A 23758-nucleotide genomic window follows, 5' to 3' on the forward strand; every position below is an offset into this window, starting at 1 on the left:
GAGGGGAGGGCGCGTGCGCAGAAGGTTGGTATTGCGCAAGCGCACTAACCACGTCCTCGGGGCCCCGCCTGCCGCAAGTTTCCATTAAATTGTGCACACGGAAACTCAGGTAGGGGCAGAGGGCCTGATGCTTTGCGCTGCTTGGTGAGCGAGTCCGCAGCGCGCACTGTAGACAGCTGGTCCATCGCTAGTAGAGCTGCCAGGTAAGGAGCTGGAGGCACCGGCTAGAATGATAAAGGGCGGTGATCTGTGTGCTAGTTGTCACACCGTCACCCACATTCCCAGCCATGGTGGTCGCGTCCGCGGGACGCTTGTAGCCGGAGGGACGAGAGAGGGTCGGCATTAGAGATCCTTGAAGGGAATGTTTGGGACTGAGGCATTTTTGTCACCTTTCTGCTGTACTTCTACCTACTTAGCCCATCTCTCCACTAGGATGTGCAGTGGTACTCTCGACTGTTGCTGCTAACTCCCTGCCCTCTCTCTGCAAAAAAACAAAACAAAAACCTGCTACTACTCCTCTCAGAAACTGGTAACTCCATTCCTCCAGGTATTCAGGCAGAAAACCTTGAGATAATCCTTTACATCACCCACAACCCATCAGCAAGTCTTCAAAGTAGCCCTACCTTCAAAATATACCCAGAATGCGACCACTTCTTAACACTTCCACTGTTGTCACTGTGGTCCAAGCCGCCGTCATCGCTGCCTGGATTATCGCCCTGTGAAGTTTATCCTTATGCTTGATGGGAATGGAGGATACTGAGGTATATTATACCCATAAAAAGAGAGCTTTAAAATGCATCAGTAACCCTCATGCAGATCTGCCTAGCACTTTGGAGCTCAATTGGTCCCTTAAAAATAATTGAATCTCATTTGCAGTAGCAAGAGCTCTGAAACGTGGATTTTTTGTGGTGTTGAGCAAGTCATTTAGCCACAATTAGACTTAATTTTTTCAGCTAGTAAGGACTAACTATATTCTTGCCTTTTAGAGGTTTTAATGATAATTAAATGAGATTTAAAAAAATGTGATATACTGGGTAAGTACTAAACCATTGTGTGTAAAAATACCATTATTACAGATGAATCTGGTGAATGAATTATCACAAATGCTAAATATAATCTTCCACATTTTAACTTACTATAATAAAAAGAAAAGTAGGTAAAACTAAACTGTAGTGTTTAAAGATACACAAATGGATGATGAAACTATTAAGAAAAGGAGGTGATAGAAGGGGTGCAATTGAGTGGGGACCAAAAGGGCCAGCAAGGTTCTATCTCCTGATATGAGTGATAGTTTGTATTATCTTTTACTATATAATAAATTATCCCAAATTTAGCAGGTCAAAAATACTATAATCATTTCTTATATCACAGTTTCTGTGGATCAGGAACTTGTTATTAGCTTAGCTTAGCTTGGACTTTCTTAAGATGTTGTAGTAAAGATACCGGCCTTGGCCGAGTCATTTCAAGGCTGGACTGGCACTAGAGGGTCCACTTCCAAGGTAGCTCACTCATGGAGCTCTCAAATTTGTCAACAGGAAGCCTCTGTTCATCCCGCGTGTACCTCTCCCTAGAGCTGGTTAAGTGTCCTCACTGCATGACAGCTGACTTCCTTCAGAGTGAGTAATCATTAACTTCTAACTAGAGTCTTTTATGACCAATCAGTCACAGTGCATCATTTCCACAATATCCTATCGGCTGCACAGGTCAGTTCTGTTTACTATGAAAGGAGACTACACAAGGACGGTGAAAACCAAGAGGCAAGCATCATTGGGGACCATCTTGGAGGCTACCACCTGATTACAAGTGTTTGCCTCATAATAATTCATTAAGCTGTACATTTGTTTTATGTGATTTTCTGTATTGATGATATATTTACATCAAGTTTAAAAAAATAAGACATGACAATGTAAGGGAAATGTATTTATTATTACAAATGTTATTAAACACACTTTCTCCTCATTACTGAGCATCAGTAATTTATGATGTTTGGGACACAGTTATATAGGAATTGGGCATATAGAGGGGACTTGTCTTTGTGGTTTATAGCCTAGCTGGGAAGATAATACATTAAAAACTAGGACAGTAATATTTTTTCATCCCATGTAATTGTTCAGACTCTTGGCTGCAGTTGACAGAATCTCTGTTCCAACAGGCTTAAGTAATGAGGAAATTTATTAGCCTGTGTAGCTCAGAAGAATAATAGGTCACAGCGTCAAAGAAAGAGCTACAGAAATCAGGGTCTTGGGAACTAGGGTTGGAAACTCATTGCTTTTTGGCCTATTTTCACTATCTGGCTTTCATACTGTAAAACAGGATCTTTTCATATGGCCGAGAAGATGGCCATCTGCAGTCCAGCTTCACATAATTCCAGTTCAAAAACCCCAGTGAAGGGTGTTTCTTTCTCCACAATCTACATATTCATATCATGTAAGGAAAGAGAGGCTTCTTTGTCCTGGTTAGGTCATGCCCTCCTCTGTTGTGGGGACGTAAAGTATTATAATTAGCCATTTTATGCTGAAGTGTGTATTGAGATTGTTGCCCTCCTCTAGAACAATGTGGAGGCCAACGGGCTGGGTTCCCAAAGGAAAGCCTTAATATCTCCTGGGTGTCTGTTAGAAACCGCATAACATCAGGCTCCAGCTCAGAATCAGACTCTGCATTTTAAGATCCCGGTGCAGTTCATATACACAATAAAGCTTGAGATGCACTTTTCTGGATAATTATTTTACCCATTTATGGGCCAAAAATTATATGATTTAGCTATTTTGGGTGGAGACACTTCTCAGATATGTTTCCATATAGGTGAGGTTATTAACTATTTCAAGTTCCAAATGAGCAGCTCGAATATAAAATGCTGTAGAAAGAGGCCTGAGGTGGTCAAGACAGGATTTTTTAAAGGAGGACAGCCTAAGCCTAGGAGGAAGAAAATAGTGGTATGTTCAGAGGGCAATTAGAAGCCTGTGTGACTTGAATAATGACTCCTAAAGGAAAGTTGGGGGTCAGATTATGGAGGGCTTCTGCTACAGTGTTAAAGTGACTTATTCTCTACTGCCCATAGGGTAAAGTTTATTGAAGAATTTGAAACAGCAAGTAACATGACCTGACTTAATGTTTTTAAAATACCAGTCTGGAGAAGCTATAGAGGATCGATTGGAAGAGGAGAAGCCAAAGGCAATGAGACCAATTAGGAAGCAGTTGTAATAGCTTAGGTGAGAAAGAAATATCTGAACTAAAGCAGTGCTCACAACTATAGGGGAAAATGCCTGTAAGGGACATTATAGAGGAAGAAGTGTGAGAGATTTATAAGAGATCAGGAATGGGGAGATAGATAGTAGTGACTTTAATTTGGAACTATAGGGGTTAAAGGAAGATTGGCGTAGAGGAGAATGTGTTTTTAGATTGTTGAGTTTGAGAGCTCCACACAGAAATTTGTCCAAAGGGACTTGGATGTGGAGTAGAGCTCTGGAGAAAGTTCATGGCTGGAGATACAGAAAGGTTTATTTCCATTTTGGTAAACTAAAAAATTAGTAACTGTTACTTTATCCTATTTGATTTGCAGATATTTTTGTCATATGAAGTTAAACATGGCAGAAGAAGAGGACTATATGTCTGATTCCTTCATTAATGTCCAGTAAGTGAATGTGTACACTTCATGTAATGATATGTAGACTTTTAAGTAATGGCATTGACTTTAAATACGAGATTGGAAAGGTAGTCTTATTGCTTTACAGGAATACCATCTACGTGTCCTCGCAAAGACACTAGGAGCCTCTTCCCTTTTAGTACTAAGCATTCTACTTCCGCCCTTGATTCTTTTTATTTCCCCCCTTCCTTTACTTCTTTATTTCATTGTATTGTCTTTTAGCTACTATTCAGCTTTGCTCTCTATTGTTGCCAACCACCTAGAAAAATTAGTCAAAACTTTTTTCTAATTTCTTCAACTGTATACTTTCTTCAGTTTTCCACAATCTGGCAACAACCATCATCATTTTTACTAAAACAGCCATTCTTGGAAATCACTGATTGTGTTCTAATATAGATGATAACAAAGGTGATCAGAGAGGTAGCACTGAAATATGAAGTAGTGTCATGTGCCTGAGTATCACGGTCATGGGAAAACTTCATGTACTCATCTAAAGCACCCTTTTCCCTTATTTTCAGAGAAGATATCAGACCAGGATTGCCAATGCTGAGGCAAATTCGAGAAGCCCGTCGAAAGGAAGAAAAGCAACAAGAAGCTAATTTGAAAAATAGGCAGAAGAGTTTAAAAGAAGAAGAACAAGAAAGACGTGACATTGGGTTGAAGAATGCACTTGGCTGTGAAAACAAAGGGTTTGCTTTGCTCCAGAAGATGGGGTATAAAAGTGGCCAGGCCCTTGGCAAGAGTGGTAAGTCATATCCAGAAATAAAAAGGCTTTTCTAACCACCGAGTGGTATCCATGAATATCAGAGATGACTCTTAAATCATATTCATCTATGCAGAAATTAAAACAACTTGAACTTCTTAGTCTGTTATGTGCTAGCAAGCATTATGGAGAAATTTCATCTTTCCGCATCCACTGTAGACAACGATGGGCCATCAAGAGCTGCTTATCAGCCCAGCTTGAAGGCACTAACAACTGGGATGGACAAAGCTTACAATGGAGGCAACACCTAAGAGTAGTGACAAGAGAAGGGTTGAGAAGTACAGTGGCAAAAGAATAGTGAAGAAACATTGAGGATGATGTTGGGACGCTGCCCTGTTAGCTCTGTGTGTGTAGCAGCTGCCTGAGTGACCACCCAGTTGGGGAATCTCCATTCTCACCTCTCTTTTTAGGAAGTGAGACTGTCATTAAGATATAAAGGCCATATAATTAAAGTAGCTTCTGTAAGCTGTTTTTCTTATCTTTTTTATTGTAATTGCTTTGATCTTCATCTAGCAAAGCGGTCACCCTCTTGGATGTTTAATATCAGCCTTTCACTTCTTAAAACCCTCCCTTTAGGTGACATAGGAGGCTGTGGGTCAGCCTTATTGAGGACTAAGTATTCAAAAGACAACAATTGATTATAAAGTATTGAGGTTCAGGTTTCAGTTTGAGTATCACTGAAACAGGAGGGAATCTGTATGAAACACTGCAGGTTGCAAACCATGCCTACCTATAGTTTGAGGAGAAATTTCTGAAGTAGTTTGTGTTTTGTTCCCTTTGTTTAGGAGATGGTATTGTTGAACCAATTCCTCTCAACGTCAAAACAGGTATGCAATTATTTTTCGGGATATTTACCAGTAATGATAACTTATGCTTATATCTAGAACATATATTTGCTTAATGGATACTTTTATATGGTAGTACTGTTACAATTCTTATCATAGAAAGCCCTCATTAAAATGTTTGTTAAATTTCTAAACCTTTTAAACTAAAAACAAAAGTAAGTGTTAATGAGTATAAAATAAAATTTAAATCATTAAAATATAGGAGAAAATTGTTGTAACCTTTAAAACGGCAAAGGTATTTTTATGAGTTGAAATGTTCTAAAAAGTATTCTGAGACAAAATTATCCATTAAAAGTTTTTCTTAAATATTAGGGGGATCACTTTGTAAAGTATATGATTGTCTAACCACTATGTTGTACACCTAAAACTAATACAGATTAATATTGGGCATATACTGTAATTGAAAAATAAAATTTAAAAATAAATAAATGTTTTTTTTAATACTTTGAATGAATTAAAGACAAACTATATGTGTTTGAGGTTTTTTAAAAAATCTTGTGTTTTCTCCTGTCATTTTTGTCAGATTATTTTGAGTGATTATACTCAATTTGCAATTGTACTTAATTTATAAATACTTAAATTGTCATGTTTTGAAATATAAAGTCAAAGTTTCTCATCAAAGTTGTCTATTTGATCAGGAAAAAGTGGCATTGGTCATGAGGCATTATTAAAACGAAAAGCAGAGGAAAAACTAGAAAGCTACAGAAGAAAGATTCACATGAAACACCAAGCTGAAGAAGAAGCTGCAGAACAGTTTCGGTAAAACTTTGTATTTGAGCTGCTTTTGGTTTCATCTTTTCTTCAGTGTGGTATGTTTTCTGGTACTTACTCATATAAAATGAATAAAGAGTACAGACCTGTAATGTACTATTTTTTCTTACAATTAGAATGCGAGTTAAAAATAAGCAAGATGAAATGAAGCTAGAAGGAGATCTTAGAAGAAGCCAGCGAGCCTGTCAACAATTGGATACTCAGAAGGCAAGCCTTTTACCTGCTTTCAATTTCGTAGTGACATGTTTTGGCACCCAGTATGATCCGCCATGAATTTATATTTAAAAAACCAAACCGAACAAAACAAAACACTCCAAGTCTGGTATACCCAATCTTCACTGATTAAAGCTTTTATTTACCATGTACTATTGATTTATGATACTTGATACAGACAATAATAACTTATTTATGTCAGGAAACTGAGTAGTCCGAATTATCCAATAAGGGTCAAATAACGTTTTTACATTTAATTGTTCTCTGCTCATTTAAATACTGATTACTCAGAGCCATCATGTGTGGAGATTCTATTCACCAGAATATCTGACTAACCAGAATGGCCTATTTTCAGTCCCTATTCAGTACCTCACGTGTCTCTTAACTAGTAAGATCATGGTAGAATTCTATATATTTCAGATTTGAATGATTTTTAAAATTCTATCTTTGATCATTCAAAATAAAATGATTCATTTAAAGTCTCAAAGTGTTTGTAAAATTTCCATCATCTTTAGATATAAAGACTGCTAGAAGCAATCTCTCATTTTTCTGTATTTCCCTAGTACTTTATTTTGAATATGTCATGATCTGTAAGATTTCCTGGCTTATATGATTTTATACCCATTAAGCTATTTATGCCCATAGCTTATTTTCCCTACTAGACTGTCAGCAACTTGGAGACAATATTCTAAATGGGTTTTGCATACCCAGAGTTCACAGTACAGTTCTTTACTCTTGAAGCTGAACTCAGTAAATATTTCATTGAAAGAGTGAATTCATGTTGATATGAACATACTGGTGATAGTCTCATGTTTAACTGTTTAATTGGGAATAGTTCTACATTTTCAGAATATTCAGGTTCCCAAGGAGGCCTGGTACTGGCTCAGGCTTGAAGAGGAAACTGAAGAAGAGGAAAAGGAAGAAAAAGAACAAGATGAAGATGAATATGAGAGTGAAGATTTAAGTGTATGTTTTGGTACCATTTCCTTGATCAGGGTGTCTCAGCATTGGCACTATTAAGATTTTGAGCTGAGTACTTATTTGTTATTGGGACGCTGTTCCTTGCATTATAAGATATCTAGCAGAATCCCAGGCCTCTGCCCACCAGAAGCTTGTTGTACTTCCCCTTTTGACAACCAAAAATATCTTCAGAAACTGTTAAATGTCCTGTGAGGGGAGAAATCACCACTAGTTGAGAACTACTGCATCATAGGTTTATTATCCCCAAACAAAAACTTCATATAATTTTCCCCTTTAGCTTCAGTTTACCCTCTCACCTCTGCTGCAGTTTGGATAATGGATTAGCTGCACATGTAAATTATTTTCATTTCTACCTTGCTTCCTGTTAAACTTGTGGAAGTGATTCTAATCAGTACCTCTCTCAACCACCCATAAACCAGACAAAACAAAACAAACAAAACCTCAATTCCAAGACAGTGGAGATTACTCAAGAAATGAATACACTGAATACTCATTTCTGTGGTTACATGCATATAAGCATTTTGTAGGAAACATTCAAAATTCGAAAACCCTATGTTCCACTTACCTAGGAGATCACTGGTGAGAACGTTAATGGCACAGGGAGGCAGCGTGACCCTCATCCCGCTGGAGAAGGTAGCTTCTTTGAAACCAGAAGTGGTTTGTCACGGACCCTGACCCTAACAGAGCAGCCAGATTCTGTTTTCTGAACGTTAACAAGTCGTCTCTGTTGTGTCTGGGCGGCTTGGGAAACTGTCAACAGAGCTCGTAGACTGGGACGCGTTCTAAAATAACTCTGCCTTTGACACTTCTAAGTGGTCGAGCGGGCAGTCGAAGATATGGCCTTGGGCGAATTCAGCGTGATCCAAGAGACCAGAAAACCAAGGTTCTGTTCGTGTGAACCATTAACGTGCTTGTGTCCCATATCTAGGTACTGGACAAATTACAAATATTAACTGGTTATCTGAGAGAAGAACATCTCTATTGTATTTGGTGTGGAACAGCCTATGAAGGTAAGAAAATACTTCCGTCTTTAAAAAATATTGACTACAAATGCTCTTTGATTTTTAACTTTTTTTTAATAAAAGTCACATTTTCCATAGATAACAGAAATGTCTTATTCTACTCAAAGGGTGATGTGGAATCAATGTCTTAAAGAAATAGTAGATAAAGAAATAATTGAGGCCTTATTAAAGATATTTTTAACTTTTAGGAAACTGAACATGCAGAAGGGAATTTTTCAGTCTTTTATTTCAAAAGAAGAATTTTAAAGCACTTAAGGATGATAATTTTTTTCATGCTTTATTTTTAAAGAATCTTCAGTTACAAATACTTAAAAGATACATTAAATTTTTAGATAGAATATTGTTCCTGAACCATAAAAATCAGCTTGTTGAAATCCACTCAATTTTTTTTTTTTTTAATGTAAGGAAGAAATGGAGGACTTTCTATTTGAGAGTGAAGACTTTTTGGTTATCATGTTTTTAGTCTCCTCCCAGCATGTTTAGCAATAAGTAACAGGTACAAAATCCATGTTGTACTGAAATAATTTTCTAGAATAGTTTACTACACAGGTTGTATTAATCTTTTATTTTCCTCATGTAAATTATAGATAAAGAAGACCTGTCTTCAAATTGCCCAGGACCAACTTCTGCAGATCATGACTAAGATTATTCTCAATAAAGTAGAAATCTGGAAAATGCTGTTGCTGTTGTTTCCTAGACAGTTGAGCAGTTGGAATTCCCAATTATTTTATGCCAAATTTTTTATGTTTTGTTCTTTAGAATTATTGACTGACTTCAATAAAATAATGGAATGCTATTTCAAAACACAAGTATTGTAGGCATGGGCCATTACAATTTATGACTATTTTGATGCTTAGGAAGTTTAAGAACATCAACAGGTAACTTCCTTATTTCCCTCTTACTTCAGAACGAATTGAGAAGTAAGACATGGGAGTCAGAGAGAGATCAAAATATCATCTTTATTGTCAGTGAAGCTGAAACAGAGCAAGTCTGACTTGTTCCCCAGTCAGGCTCCCTGACTGGAGAGAACCACAGGCCTGCCTTACAGGGACACAGCCCATCTTTGCATTCTGAGACCAGTTAGCTTTCTAGGTCAGAGAACCCACCAGGGACTGGGCGACACATGCTAAGTTCCTTCTCCCAAAATCACTCACCAGATAAGACACCCCTCTGTTGAGAGGGAATGAAGGAGGGTTCACAGAGCTTGTGCCCGCACTTCTCAGAGCTCACTGCCTTAAAACAGACCATTCATTCCATTGCTGGATAGCTCTAAGCAGTTTTTAAAGTTATTTTTCAGTCTTAAGCTGAAATCTGCTTTCCTATAATTTCACCAAACCCAGCCAAGGACAGACTGGCACACCGCTAGAGAGCTCCATCAAGGTTGGACATCAAACTCATCAACTTTTTTTCAAACTTCACAAGCTGAGGTGCTTCCCCTAGTGATTTTGATTCAGCTAATCCAGGATATTTCTTGGATATCTGTATTTATTTTAAAGTTCTAAGAAGTGATAAGCACCTGTGGGTGAGAACTAATGCTATAGGGTAAATACAGAACACTACTGTTTCTGGGATAGAGTTGTGATCTTGCCTGTACAGTTTTACAACTCACCTTTCAGCAGCACTGAGCAAGAGATCACCTCTTCTTCCTTGTATTAGAAACAGCACACACGAGAACATAGCAAAAGCTAAGCTGCACTGGCACAAGTTAACCAACAGCACACAGTGTTTTAGCCTTTGACCTTATATGACCTAGTTCACTTGTCCACAAGTTGAACTTGAGGAGCTTTAAAAAATAATACAAGGGTCCACCCCCCAGAGATTCTGACATAATTGGTCACTGTGGCCTTAGCATCACTACCCTTGATTCTAAGATGCAGCAGAGTTGAGAACCACTAACCTGGTTAACTTCTGGACCTCAGTTCTTCACCCAGAACATGAATCAATTTTATAAATATAAGTACATACATAAAATATTGGAGTTTACATAGTTGAATAATACTGTTTAATACTTGTTTCACCTAAAAATAAAATAATAGCTAGAACAAAGGAGTACATCTTCCCCTCGTAATCACGGATCCTTTCCTGTCATCTCAGCCAACATACCAATATTTAGTCAGTCCCAAAGCCATGTGGACTGTTCCACATGAAATGAAATCAGGAGCTGGCTTCCTTTTCTCCCCTTACTGACTGGTGACAACCCATCACCTGCCCGGTGGCCTAGGCTATTTTGACTATGTTCATGAACAACTATTATGAGAATGGGAATAACCCATGACTCCACCACAGTTGTGGTCTGCCATTTCCAGACCTAGGACCTGCCTTGGAGAGTGGCAGGTATCCTGCCATTCTTATCTGTCAGTCAATGGTTAAGAGTAAAGGCTTTCAATGTGAGTAAAAATATTTAGGGGGGAGGGGAGAGGGAGAGAAGGGGGATAAGTAAGGGAAGGGTTTAGTCAAAGAACCCGTATAAGTGACTCATGGACATGGACAACGGGGAGGGATATGATTGCGGGAGAGGGGGTGGGTTGGGTGGGGGAGAGAAATTGGGGGGAAAGGGGACAACTGTAATTGAAAAACCAAAAAAATAAAAATAAAATATTCATACAGGCCTTTTATGAGTTCATAACTAGACAATAGTGAAAACCAACAGAAGCAAAACATTGAGAAAATTTTTAAGTTATCTTTAGAACTTTTATGTGAAATTTGAAACAATACATTGTCATTTACTTTGTTTAAATTGTGCTGTTAATTTTCCTATCTACAATTTGTAAAATGTTTCATTTTCCTAATTTTATTTATTTTTTTCTTTTTTTACTAAATTTATTGTGGCATTGGTTAATAAGATCGTATAGGTTTCAAGTATACAATTCCATAATACATCATCTGTATACTGTATTGTGTTCACCACCCCGAGTCAAGTCTCCTTCCATCACATTTAGCCCCCATACCTTCAACCCCCCCCCCCACCTACCCTTTCCCTCTGCTAATCACCGTACTGTTGTCTGTGTCTATAAGGTTGTGTTGTTTTTTTCTTTTGCTCAGCCCCTTCACTTTTTTCACCCAAATACTGGAGCTTCAAAAATTCAAAATAGACTTCAATGTGGCCAATTGATTTGCATGACAGACATTTAACCATTATTTGCCAAACATTAAATTGTTGACATTTTAATGTGAACATTATTTAGTTTTAGATACATTTAAGTTCAAGTATGTGAAATTAACACTTATTCCCCACCAATTCAAAAGCACTTAACACTGAGTTCCTGCTTTATGCAGGGCAGTATACTCAAGGCCTTGGGTATACAAAAATAAGAGTGCCTGTCCCTGTTTCCCAGAAATTCACAATATGCAGGAATGGTTGCGCTCTGAGGCAAAGTGGTAAGCACAACACTGAGGTACTAAACAGTGGGAGCACTAAAGAGAAGTTCCATTCCAAGTGAGAGAGGGTGAAACACGATGCAAGTAGCACTGAATTTGGGTTCTGAACATAACTTTGATAAGCAAAACAATGAAGAAGAAGTTACAATGTGACCCAGCACTGGCACTCTTAGGTGTATGACCAAGATAAGTGGAAACATGTCCATGTAAAACCTGAGCCTGTACATTCACAGTAGTCTTGTCCATAACAGCAGGAAAGTGGAAACAGCCCAAATGTCCATCAACTAGAGAATAAATAAAATGATATATTCAATGAAAAGGAATGAAGTACTGATCCATGCTATAACCTGGATGAACCTTAAAAACATGACACCAAGTGAACAGGACCGAATATTGTATGATTCCATTTAAATGAAATGTCCAGAATGTGGAAATTTATTACAGAGATAGAAGGTAGATTAGTGATTGTCTAGAACTGGGGGAAGATGAGGAATGACTGCTAATGGACATGGGGTTTCTTTGGGGCTGACAAAAAATGTTTTAAAAATGATTGTGCCCATGGGTTGCACAATTCTAAATATATGAAACACCACTGAACTGTATTCTTTAAATGGGTGAATTATAGGGTATGTGTATTACATCTCAATGAAGTTGCCATTTAGAAATAGTTGAAGGGACTTTCAGGTAGAAACCACAGCAGAGAGCCATTGAGAACAGGAGCCTATTCAGACAACCCAGAGCCAACTAGGGTGGCTGGGGCTTCTTCAGGTGACAATGAATGTGTGTCATGGAATGGGAGCCCCCAGAGGAGCATGCCCTGCCAACACCTTGACTTTAGCCCAGAGAAACTCATTTCAGACTTCTGGCCTGCAGAACTGTAAGAGAATAAGTGTATTTTGTTTTAAGCCACCAAGTGTATTTTATTACAGCAGCCATAGGAAACTAATACAGGACCCAATTAAATTAACTTCAAAAGAGCCACAAATATTTGAGAGTGATTTTTTTAAAATCCTTACTCAAGGATATGTCCATTGACTTTAGAGAGAGAGAAAGAGGGGTGGGGGAGTGGATATTGATGTGGGAGAGAAAAATCAATAGGTTGCCTCCCATAGGCACCCCTGACTGGGGATCAAACTCATAGCCTAGGTATGTGCCTTGACCAGGAATCAAACCCTCAACCTCTTGGTGGACAGGACGATGCTCCAGTCAACTAAGCCACCCAGCCAGGACTTGAGAACAATTTTGTTTGCCTTACAGTTTTACCTGTTCCACAGTTTTAGTTAAAGTTTTAGCCAATAGTGGGGCCACTGAACAGCTATCAACTATTGGCCTTCATCTGAGACCGTTCTGAGGAACTGCAGGATTGGGATGGGCCGTAACCACATATAAAGAATCACAGACCTTAAGGATAGGACTGACATTTGATGTGAAGAGTAAGTATCTAAACAGAGACATCTGCCTGCTACGCTTTTTGTTCCTCGCCCTCTTTCCTCCAGAATATCTCCCTCGGATTCAAAGTGAAGTGCTTCCGTGTATGATTCCGATCTATCCGGTCTCCCGAGCTTCTGTCCTGTTTCCTATGGTATACTCCACATCTTCACCTTAACATTCTGGCAGCACCCAAACTCGGTATCTCCAAATGATATCCAATACTTTGACCTCCCAAATGTGCTCCACCACACCATGTTCAGATGTAAGGTGGCCCCACTACTGGCTTAAGTTCTAACTCATTAAAACTGTGGAATAGTGGGTTAAGCCCATGAACCAAAAGGTCACCAGTGTGATTTGTGGTCAGAGCACATGCCTGGGTTGCAGGCCAGGTCCCTAGTTGAGGGTGTGCAAGAGACAACCAATCAGTCTTTCACACATTGATGTTGCCCTCTCTCTCCCTCCCCCTCTCTTTAAAAAAACAAAAAGCTTTTAAAATCTGTGTAATAGGTAAAAGTGTGACAAAAACATCTCTCAAATACGTGTGGCTGTTAGGGGGAGTTAATTTGGGGGAAACTTCTAATTCCTTTAAAAGCATCATATTCCTGCCACTCACCTTCAAACAAACCTGCAGGTAATCTCTGATGCTTACCTCTTCATAACTCCTCACATCCAATTAGTTGCCAAGGCCTTTTGATTCTGTCCCCTATTAGTCAGGCCCTCTTAGCTTCTTGGATGTCTCTGACTTTTGAAATATAGTTTATTCTTGCTCCAACCCATTCTAAACACACTTTCAAAGCACCAGGGGTCACACCCCAGTTCAAAAGAAACAAAAATCTTATTTGTCACCATTGGAGGTTGCTAGGGCACTGACTCATTCTAAAATTAGTAAGTTAGATATTTATCCCATCTTTCCCATTTGGCTTAGACAAAGTTCTTCTTTATAGAAGAATCAGAGGTGTTAAGTGCAAGAGGACTGATAGAATGCTAAAATCACTATTTTGTAACCCCTAATGAAATAATGGGTCCAGACATTTACCAAGGGCTGCTAAAACCATTAGGTGAAAGATTGATAGGAAGTCTTAAAATCAATGACACCACCACAATGCACCAATCAACCTGAACATCACCCAAAGTGGAACAAAAAGACAACAGGTTCCTCCCGAGTGATGCTGAAGAAAGTGTAAAATACCACCTGGGAGTATTCTTGGAGGTAAAAGTTTCAAACCGGGATCAAATCAAGTTTCTAGATCTACTAGACATCATGGGATACCATCAGCCAAATCCTAAATAGAGTAAATTCTACATGATATATATTCCAGTTTCTTCCTCAAATAAATGGCAATAGGAAAGAAATGAAAAAGAAGGGTAAATGTTATAAAGAGATCCTCATTGAAACAACCCATATAGAGATTTTTGAGATAGAAAAACTGAATGCAAGTTGAATTATCATATAATTTAAAACATCTTAATTTTGTTGAGTGACAATGATATTGTGGTTTTGTTAATATTAAAAACATCTCATCTGTTAGACATAAAGATCATTTTTAAGTATTTACAAATGAAATGATGTAATGCCTAAATTCGCTTTAAAATACTTGAGCAGAAGAAATTTTCAAAAAGGGTAAATATAACATATAAACATATCATATATGGATATAGAAATATCCTTCAAAATCTCTGTATGTGTACACACATTTTAATTTGCAAATAAGGTCCCTGGCCTTTGCCCCTCTCTTCCTCAGATTAAGAGGATACTTTTTATTCATTATAATATTGAGGCTGAGAAAATATATACAAAAAAATAAATACGAGCTTCCAAAAGATGCTATATTTATTTCATAAGAGTATAAATATTAAAATGAGAAGGTAAAAATAAGGCTACCTTCTGTTGAGGGTAGCCTTATCCATTATATCCAGATGGTAGTTTAAAAAAAAGAATTCTCTCTTCCCAGAAAAGTTTCAAACATATAGAAAAGTTCAAAGAATATGACAAGAAACACCTCTCAAACTTCCACCTAGATCTACCAATTGTTCAATTGTCAACATTTTGACACATTTGCTTTCTCTCTCTCTCTCTTCATATACACATTAATTTTTGCTGAACATTTGAAAGTTGCAAACGTTATGCCACATCACCCCTAGATACTTCTGCATGCATTGCCCAGAAATTAGACATTGTCCTGCATGGCCACAATATCATTATCACACCTAATAAAATTAATGATTATTCTACATCTAATATGCCATGTCCCTTGCACAGACTGCCCAGTTGGTCTCCTCTCTACTCACCTAAATCCCTTGTTGGGATGTCACTTGTAAGCCCTGTGCCATATACTTCAGTAAAAAGTGATCTCACCCCTCCAGACTGACTATTTTCTATGCTTAGCTATTGCCTTATAGCACAGTTATCATCTATTTAAATTGTTTGTTAGAATAGATACAAAATGTATTTAAGATTAAAAAAAGTACTCTGTAGTAAACACTAGTGGACTCAACCTTCAGTTTAAGAGATAAAAGTTAGCTGTACCTTTGAAATCCACTTCCCCACTCCCATCCCTCCTCAGACACAACCACTATTGGAATTAAATATTTCTGAACATTTCCTTCCCTTTATTGTTTTACCACATTTGTTTGAATTCCTAAACAAAATGATTTCATATAGCATGTTCTGGAACTTTATATAAATGGAATAATTCTGTATATATTTTCTGTAACTTGATTCATTGCTTAACATTGTTCCTTAGAGTTGCATCACGTTATTACATTTATCTGTAATTCATTCATTTTTGCTGCTATACAGTATTCCAATGTGAATATACAGTAGTCCCTCTTTATATCACGGTTCACTTATCGCGGCCTCACAGTATCGCGGGATTTTTAAAATTATTATATTTAATTATTTATCGCAGATTTTTCCCTATATCACGCAATTTTTCTGTACTGTATACGTATGTTAAAGTTACATAGGTTTAAGAGTGTAGAATAAATGTAAGGTTCCTACTTTGCGGGGGGTGTCTAGAATGTAATACCCGCTATAAGTGAGGGAATACTGTAATACAATGTATGTATCCATTTTCTCTTGATGGACAGTAGGGCTGTTTCCTGTTCCTTTGACTTCTACAAACAGAAATTCTAGAACATTATTGTAGGCATGTATGTAGAAATGGAATTGATGGCTTTCTGGTATATATACATTTACCTTTATTATAGGATACCAAATTGTTTTCCAAAGCGACTGGGTATAACTTATCTTTTTATGGTTACCATTTTTCTCCCATTGTCCTGTTAGCTATCTAAGAGATGGAAAGATCTTATTGTTTTTGGCCTAGGAACAGTAGACATTTAATACAGATTTACGAACTGACTGATTCATTGATGATATTAAAAACTGAGGGATTTTTTTTCCCACCTGCATAATAAGGAGATGAGCTGGGGAAAATGTCAAATGTAAAAACATTTTTGAAGTTAAAAAGTGCAAGCCTTTCTGCAAACATAGTTAAAAATTAAGGTAAAAATCAAAATAATCCCTAGCAGACTGCAGACAGTTACAGGAAAATCAAACATCAGAAGCAAGATATGTTTTTAGAAAGGCACTAACATGTCTTTTGCATCCTTCTGCACTAACATGTCTTTCGCATCCTTCTCTCTGGGATATTCTTCCACTCCTCCAAAGTCTTCCGTATTTCAGATGTGTCAGGTCGTTTCTTGGGTTCCATTGAGAGTAATTTCTGCAGAAGACTTTTCTGTAATAATAGAGATAGTTATTGTGAAGGAATAAAACATTGAAATAAAAAAAGCTTTGATCACTTTCAAGCGCTTACTTCTTTGTCATCAAACATATCTGGGACACAGCCACGCCTCAGGTCTACAAAAATCTGAAAACAAAACATATATTTATTGATTAGGAAATTACTCACTTGGGAGGAAAAACAAGCACAGACAACACTACAGGCTGGGGAGAGCCTAAATCCAGGATATTTTCAGATCTTTGGAAAGTCTCGTTAGCCAAGAAGCAAGCAGGACTCCCCTCCCCACCCCTCCCATCCAATAAGATCTTGAGCATTACAGCACGTTGAAGTGTCAAGGGCATGATATGCCTTATCTCCGTTCCTTTTGGAATCCTGTACAATAGGTATTTGCATTACCCATTTTACAGAGAAGGCTGTTGACTCCAAGTGAGTCCCCTTTACTGAGTTTCAGACTCGGATCCCCAGTCGCCTAATGCATGTGGTGGCTCCCCGCTGCTTTCACAACAAAGTCCACATTTCTGCCCTCATTTAGCCCCAACATGTCTTCCAACCTCATCAACAACCACTTCGCTGTAACTTATATATTCCAATAAAACTATCAAAGCCTGCTTAATATCCCCAAACACACCCCGCACATTCCTGTCCCCATGCCGGAATCACCTTCTTTCTACTTGGGACTATTAGAAGCCAACCAATCCTTCAGAGCCCAGCTTTAACGCCTCCACGGGCCCTAAATCCCTACAGCTAGAAAAGTCTCCTCCTATATGCTTCCCTAAGACTTCATGGCTCCTCCCAAAACATTTATAGCATTCTCTTATAGCACCTTCTCTTCTAGAATATAAGCTCCTTGAGAACAAGGCTTATTCATTTTTATAATTCTTGCAGCACTCATCACAGGGTCTTATGCCAAGCAGGCAATCAAAATTTTACTGACTGATTCAAATAGGAATAAACAGCTTTGGTTTTATGAGATGCACGCACCTTTTATTAAAAAAAAAACCAGTTTTTAGTCTTTAACAAAAAAGGCTTTTTGGTTGTTTGTTTCTTTGTTTTAATTTTTCAGTTACAGTTGCAATTCAGTCTCATCATGGCTTTTCCCTTATATCCTTAGTTAGAATGGTTCATTCAGCTAGTCCTCAGGTGGTTCTCAAGGGCGGATGTTCTATAATTTAGGTGTAATACTGATGCAGAGGTGGGAGGAGGTGAGCATAGCATTTACCTACTCCACCATCTTGACCAGAACTTCTAACAAAAAGTTTCGGTTGCCCAAACATGAAAGAGATAAAAGTCGTATTTCATTTGCAGTCAACACTAATATGTTTAACCCCATCCTTATACCAGGGCCGTAACTGTCTGCAGCAGCACTTTGAAGATGATGGCCAATAATTCTTGTTGCTGAATTCCTTCTGTGAGATTACTTACCTTATATGTTTCTAAACAAGTGCGAGATATGTAAAGAAGCTCTGCAAGAATCAGCCCTAAAGCAAAGATGTCTACTTCATTTCCATATGCTTCTGAAGAGATCTAAAAAGACAAAAATATATTTACATTTGTTATTCCTCGGACATAAACACCCGTGCCTTCTGAAGCCAAAAAAGTTATTTGACCAAAGTATCTTTTATAACAGTGTATGTTTGTTAGCAAGATCTGTGGAGTCTGACTGCCCAAGTTCAAATCTGTCACTAAATAGCTGAATCACCTGTGTAAATTAACCATCAACATGGGAATAATCTCAACCATAAAATAGGATAACAGTAGTTTCAACCTCAGAGTTTGTGGGTTTAAATGAGATGTGGCAGCTGAAACAGTTAAAATAGTTTTTACTTAGTGACTTGCATGCAAATGTTCATAGAAGATTTATTCATAATATTCCATAACTGGAAGCAATCCAATTACCCATCAACAGAAGAATGAATAAACAAATTATGGTATACAGTCATACCTGGCTTTATTGTACTGCATTTTATTGCATTTAAAAACATTAGATCAGAAATCCAGTCTGAAACACTTTATTGTGATGTGGGGCAGCAAATAATATTGTTTTCCCAAAAGGCTACTAAATTTAAATTTGTTTAGAGAATGCTGTCTTCTAGCTTCTTTTCTTATCTCTCACCTATTAATGCCTCACCAAGTATTAGAATATTACATAAACTTAATAGATAAAGCAGTGGCAGGGTTTGAGAGAATTGACTCCAATTTTGAGAGAAATTTTACTCTCGGTAAAAATGCTATGAAACAGCATCACATGGTACAGAGAAATCATTCGTGAAAGGAAAAGTCAATCAATGTAGCCAACTTCATTGTCTTATTTTAAGAAACTGCCACGGCCACCCCAAACTTCAACAATCACAGCAATGGTCAGTCAGAAGCCATCGACACCAAGGCAAGACCCTCCACCAGCAAAAAGACTACAATTCACCGAAGGCTCAAATGATGGTTAGCAATTTTAGCAAGAAAGTATTCTTTATTTAAGGTAGTACACTGTTTTCTGGACCTAATGCCATTGCACACTGTATAGACGAAATGCAGTATAGTGTAAACAAGTTTTATGAGCACTGGGAAACAAAAAATTCATGTGACTTGCTTTATTGTGATACTTGCTTGATTGAAATAGTTGGAACCAAACCCGCAATATCTCTGAAGCATGCCTCAGAGGTATGGAATAGCATGCAGCAATAAAAGGTGATAGCCTGCTAGTACAAGCAACAGTTAGAGGTTCTCCAACAGACCTTACTTCGAGTGAAATAATCATATACCAAAGAACACATACTGAATGATTCCATTCATATGAAGCTCAAGAACAGGGAAAACAAATCTATGGTGACAGAAACCACAGCACGGGGGAGGTGGAGAGGAAGGATTGACTGTAAGGAGCCTGAAGAAATTTTCTTGGGTATGGAAAATATTCTACATCTTCATAAGCTTATGGGCTTCACAGGTATATGCTTTTGTCAAAACTAAAAAATATATATTTAAGCTCTGTGCATTTTATGCTATGTAAATTATTTCTCAATAAAATGCTTTCAAATTAAAAAATCACGAAGAAAACAGAAAGCACAATGATGAATGACTTTTAAAAAATATTTTGAGGGTGACAACACAGGATGCAGGAGATATTTAATGAAGTGGGAGTTAAAAGAGAGCCAATTAGCCTCTTACTGTCCTCTACTTTCACACTCCACAAAAAAAATTTAAATGATGTTTTTATGCTAAATGGTCCCCAGGGGGAAGAGATGTGCTCCTTCTCCATTCTAGACTCTCAAACCATCAGATAACTCAGTATATTTATTTTGAGATGACACAATAAAGGTATCTTTGAAAGATATATTTTCAGTAACAATTATCAAAGAGAAAATTTGGATGAACAACCCCAAAGATGAAAAGAGAAAATAAGAAATCAACCAAAACCAAAAACAATTAATGAGTCTATATATAAGCCAAACATGCACAAATCAATACTGTACAACCATGCTCACAGAAGCATTTTTTTTGCAGTAGCCAAAAGGTAAAAGCAACTCAATTATCCATCCATGGATGGATAAACAAAATTAGTTCATTCATACACTGGAATATTACTCAGCCTTTAAAAGAAAGGAAATTCGGACATGTGCTACCACATATGGATGAATCCTGAGGACATTACGTGAAGTGAAATAAGCCAGTCACAAAAGGAAAAATACTCTATGATTGCATTTATTAGGTACTTAGAGCAGTCAGATTCATAGAGACAGAAAATAGAGTGGTGCCCCGGCTGGTCTAGCTCAGTGGACTGAGCGCCAGTCTGTGACCAAAGGGTCGCAGGTTCAATTCCCAGTCAGGGCACATGCCTGGGTTGCGGGCCAGGTCCCCAGTTGGGGTTGCACAAGAGGCAACCACACATAGATGTTTCTCTCCCTCTCTCTCTCCCTCCCTTCCCTTCTCTCTAAAAATAAAAAAATAAACTATTTTTTAAAAGGAAAAGAAAAAGAAAATAGAGTGGCAGTTGCCAGAAGCTGGAGGGAGAAGGGAATGAGGAGCTGTTCAATGGGTCCCAGAGTTCAGGTTTTGCAAGATGAAGAGTTCTGTGGATGGATGGATGGTGGTAATGGCAGCACAACAACATGCATGTACTTACTCCCCTGAACAGTACACTTAAAAATGGTGAAGATGGTCAATTTTATATCATATGTGTTTCACCATATGATAAATAAATAAATATACTTAAAAAATCAATAGCCTCATTAATCATCAATTAGATGCGGCAGAACACCATACATACTCAGGGAAAAGCTTTAAAATATGAGCTATTTTCATAAAAATATATTTTAGAATTTCACTGAAAAATATAAAAATAGCCTTGAAGTAGATTGTATTACAGCTCCCAACTGTGCACTGGCCTCCTAGTGAGAGCATAACACTTCCCTGCCCTCTTGGCCTTGAGCTGGGCCATACACTTGGCTCTGGGGAATGATATTTAGTGATGAATGCCACTGCTGAGCAGAACCTAAAAAGACATTACAAGTTTATGATATTATTTCTTGCAGTGAGGAAAGCAACACTTGGTTAGGGGTCTTCCTTCAGTCTGCGTTCTGGAATGAAGGAGACACTTGGGGCAAAACTTCAGCCAGGCTACAGCAGACACATCACATGAGTAAGAAGTAAACCTCTGGTGTTGTGTGCACCACCAGGAAATCAGGGTCATTTCTTACCATGGCATAGCCTGATGGAGGAATATACCAACTTTCTGAAGAAGTTTCAAATATAAAAAGATGTCAATCTTCATCAACTAAACCCTTAAATTTAATGCGATTGCTATCGAAACCTCAATACCAGTTATGAGACAAGACAAGCTGATTCGATAGCTTATTTGGAATAGTGAATGTGAACACTAAGAGCACTTTTTAAATTGCAGAATAATGTGGGAGATCCCACTTCTACACTAAAACCTATTTTATACTATTTTAATGCCATTATAATTAAAATAATATGATATTAAAGAAAAAATAGATCAACTGGACAGAAACAAATTTGTGAGTGTGTGGGAATCTCATGCATGATGAAATAGCATTGTTATTGTGCTAAAACATATATAGCTTAACATTTACCATTTTAAGTATTTTTATTTGTACAGGTCAGTGGCATTAAGTATCCTCACAATGTTGTGTAACCATCATTCCTAAAAGTTTTTCATCATCCCAAACAGACACTGTATTCATTTAAAAATATTATAACTTCCCATTCCTCCCTACCTCAGGCGCTGGTAACCTCTGTTCTATTTATCATCTCTATGAATTGTCCTTAAAATAATATTTTAAACCATGAACTATGTAACACATAGTGATGGGACAACCAGATATCCACATGGGGAAAATCAAGTTATAGCCCTTCCTCATATGTAGGCAAAAATTAGTTCAAGTCAGACTAAAGTATTAGCAAAAACACAAAATATTTTTATAATCTTGTGGTAGAAATGACTTCCAAAATAAAAATTGAGAAATCCGGCAGCCATAAAGAAAATGTTGATAAATATAAACTTAAAAGCTTTTATACTACATTATAAACAAATAAATAATGAGTAACAATCAAGGAGAAAAATTCAGTAAGACAGTTCATAGATATAGAATCAATTTCTAAAATGCACAAAGATTCCTTATAAATAAATTAGAAAAAGATAATTAAGAAAAATGAAAAAAGATGAATAGAGAATTTGCAAGAAAATTATAAGGCAATACATGCAAAGATGGCCTACTTTACTAAAAATCTGGAAAATGCAAACTAAGAAAGCAAGATAATCCTCATGCATCCCGCTGGCCAAAACTGTAGGCTGACAGTCCCCTAATCTGATTGAGAGAGTTGCAAAGGAAGCGGCATTTTTCTGCACTTAGGCAGGATAGCATAGGAGAATCGCTTTTATAAAATGACAATTTCGCAGTGTTCATCAAATTAGAAATGCACTTGTCATTCTATTCAATAATTTCACTTCAAGGAATCTGTCATAGATTATCTTAGAAATATTTGTTCTTAGATTCAAAGGAGGAAAACATATAACATATCTATAAATGTAAAAACTTGGAAACAACCTAAATAAGGAAATAGTTAAATTATGATACAGAGCATACAATACATTTATTAAAAAGCATGTGTCAGATCTATTTGTACCGATGTGGAAAAATTATGACACGTATAGTATTCCAGTAAAAATTCTTTGTAAATATATATTTGTGTTTGTATATTTTTATAACTCACAGAAAATGATCTTAAAGGATAAACAACAAACTACAGTTAGCAGAGTAAAGGTACAATAAAAGAAAGGTTAAGGGGAATTTTCTATTTTTATCTATATACTTCTGTAGTGTTTTAATTTTATAAGAGATGTCTGTTATTTTTATAACTTTTAAAAAATGAAAGAAGTAAAAAAATATAGAGATGGTAAGGAAAGCGACCTTACCTGTTCTGGGCTCATGTACTGTGGAGTTCCCTTATCACGTGTCCGCTTTTCACCATATTCCTGGAATGTTACGAGTCCAAAGTCTCCAATCTTTATTTGTTTTTTACCTACTAAAAATATGTTACTTGGCTACAGAAAAAGAAAAAACAGTGTTTCATTATAAGTACCAATTTGACAGGCTGATATCACATATCCAAGTCATCTTTAGCAATGGCTATTTTTGTATTTACTTAGTGCAGTATAAGACATTTACCCTTACACACATAGCCCAAAATAGGAAATTTAATATCACAGGCCTTTAAAATGCCAGTGGAGGAAGTACGGGCTTCTTTGTCAGCAGAGTTGGCCTAAGGCATAGCTGCCTTCAAATATTTGAAGAGCTGTTGAGTGGAAGGTGGATTCACTCTGCATGGTCAGGGAAGGATAAATCCAGGACTAGAGGGTGGAAACGACCAAAAGATTTGTTGTAGTGTAACCTAAAAATACTAATGGTGTGGTTCAAAAAATGGGCAGGCAAGAGTTCCCTATCCCAGCA

At 37.3% G+C, this 23758-nt stretch overlaps 2 protein-coding genes across 8 annotated transcripts in view; one reads left to right on the forward strand and one right to left on the reverse strand.

Moving 5' to 3' along the window:
* Positions 1 to 68: 68 nt before the first annotated feature.
* GPATCH11 (G-patch domain containing 11) lies at positions 69 to 8991 on the forward strand. 7 transcript variants are annotated; one of them, XM_090281154.1, is made up of 10 exons: positions 140 to 203; positions 1536 to 1703; positions 3560 to 3631; positions 4162 to 4388; positions 5192 to 5233; positions 5890 to 6010; positions 6139 to 6229; positions 7094 to 7201; positions 8145 to 8226; positions 8826 to 8991. In XM_090281154.1, the coding sequence occupies exons 2-10, from the start codon at positions 1651 to 1653 to the stop codon at positions 8879 to 8881; spliced, it is 852 nt and encodes a 283-aa protein (XP_090137280.1). In that variant the 5' UTR covers positions 140 to 203; positions 1536 to 1650; the 3' UTR covers positions 8882 to 8991. The 7 variants fall into 7 exon arrangements, with proteins under 7 accessions (XP_090137286.1, XP_090137280.1, XP_090137282.1 ...); XM_090281159.1 differs by lacking the exon at positions 1536 to 1703 and adding an exon at positions 3059 to 3209 and having other exon boundaries at positions 187 to 203; XM_090281155.1 differs by lacking the exon at positions 140 to 203 and adding an exon at positions 548 to 761.
* A 5869-nt stretch (positions 8992 to 14860) lies between these two features.
* EIF2AK2 (eukaryotic translation initiation factor 2 alpha kinase 2) overlaps positions 14861 to 23758 on the reverse strand; it is a 31830-nt gene continuing 22932 nt past the window's right edge. Inside the window, exons 14-17 of the mRNA XM_090281161.1 lie at positions 23224 to 23352; positions 18219 to 18320; positions 16869 to 16922; positions 14861 to 16790 (exon numbers count right to left, since the gene is read on the reverse strand). Of these exons, the coding sequence (XP_090137287.1) occupies positions 16668 to 16790; positions 16869 to 16922; positions 18219 to 18320; positions 23224 to 23352 (408 nt within the window). The 3' untranslated portion in view covers positions 14861 to 16667. The remainder of the gene's footprint in view (positions 16791 to 16868; positions 16923 to 18218; positions 18321 to 23223; positions 23353 to 23758) is intronic.

The sequence above is a fragment of the Furipterus horrens genome, unplaced genomic scaffold, assembly GCF_987537825.1.
Source record: "Furipterus horrens unplaced genomic scaffold, mFurHor1.1.pri manual_scaffold_6, whole genome shotgun sequence".
NCBI lineage: Eukaryota > Metazoa > Chordata > Mammalia > Chiroptera > Furipteridae > Furipterus > Furipterus horrens.

Bases quoted from the DNA above. Each gene is read 5' to 3' on its own strand.
- GPATCH11 (XM_090281154.1), top strand. From the start codon at position 1,651: ATGACCAATCAGTCACAGTGCATCATTTCCACAATATCCTATCGGCTG. The intron at 5,234-5,889 runs GTATGCAATTAT...CTATTTGATCAG, and splicing joins TCCTCTCAACGTCAAAACAG to GAAAAAGTGGCATTGGTCAT. The intron at 6,230-7,093 runs GCAAGCCTTTTA...CAGAATATTCAG, and splicing joins AACAATTGGATACTCAGAAG to GTTCCCAAGGAGGCCTGGTA.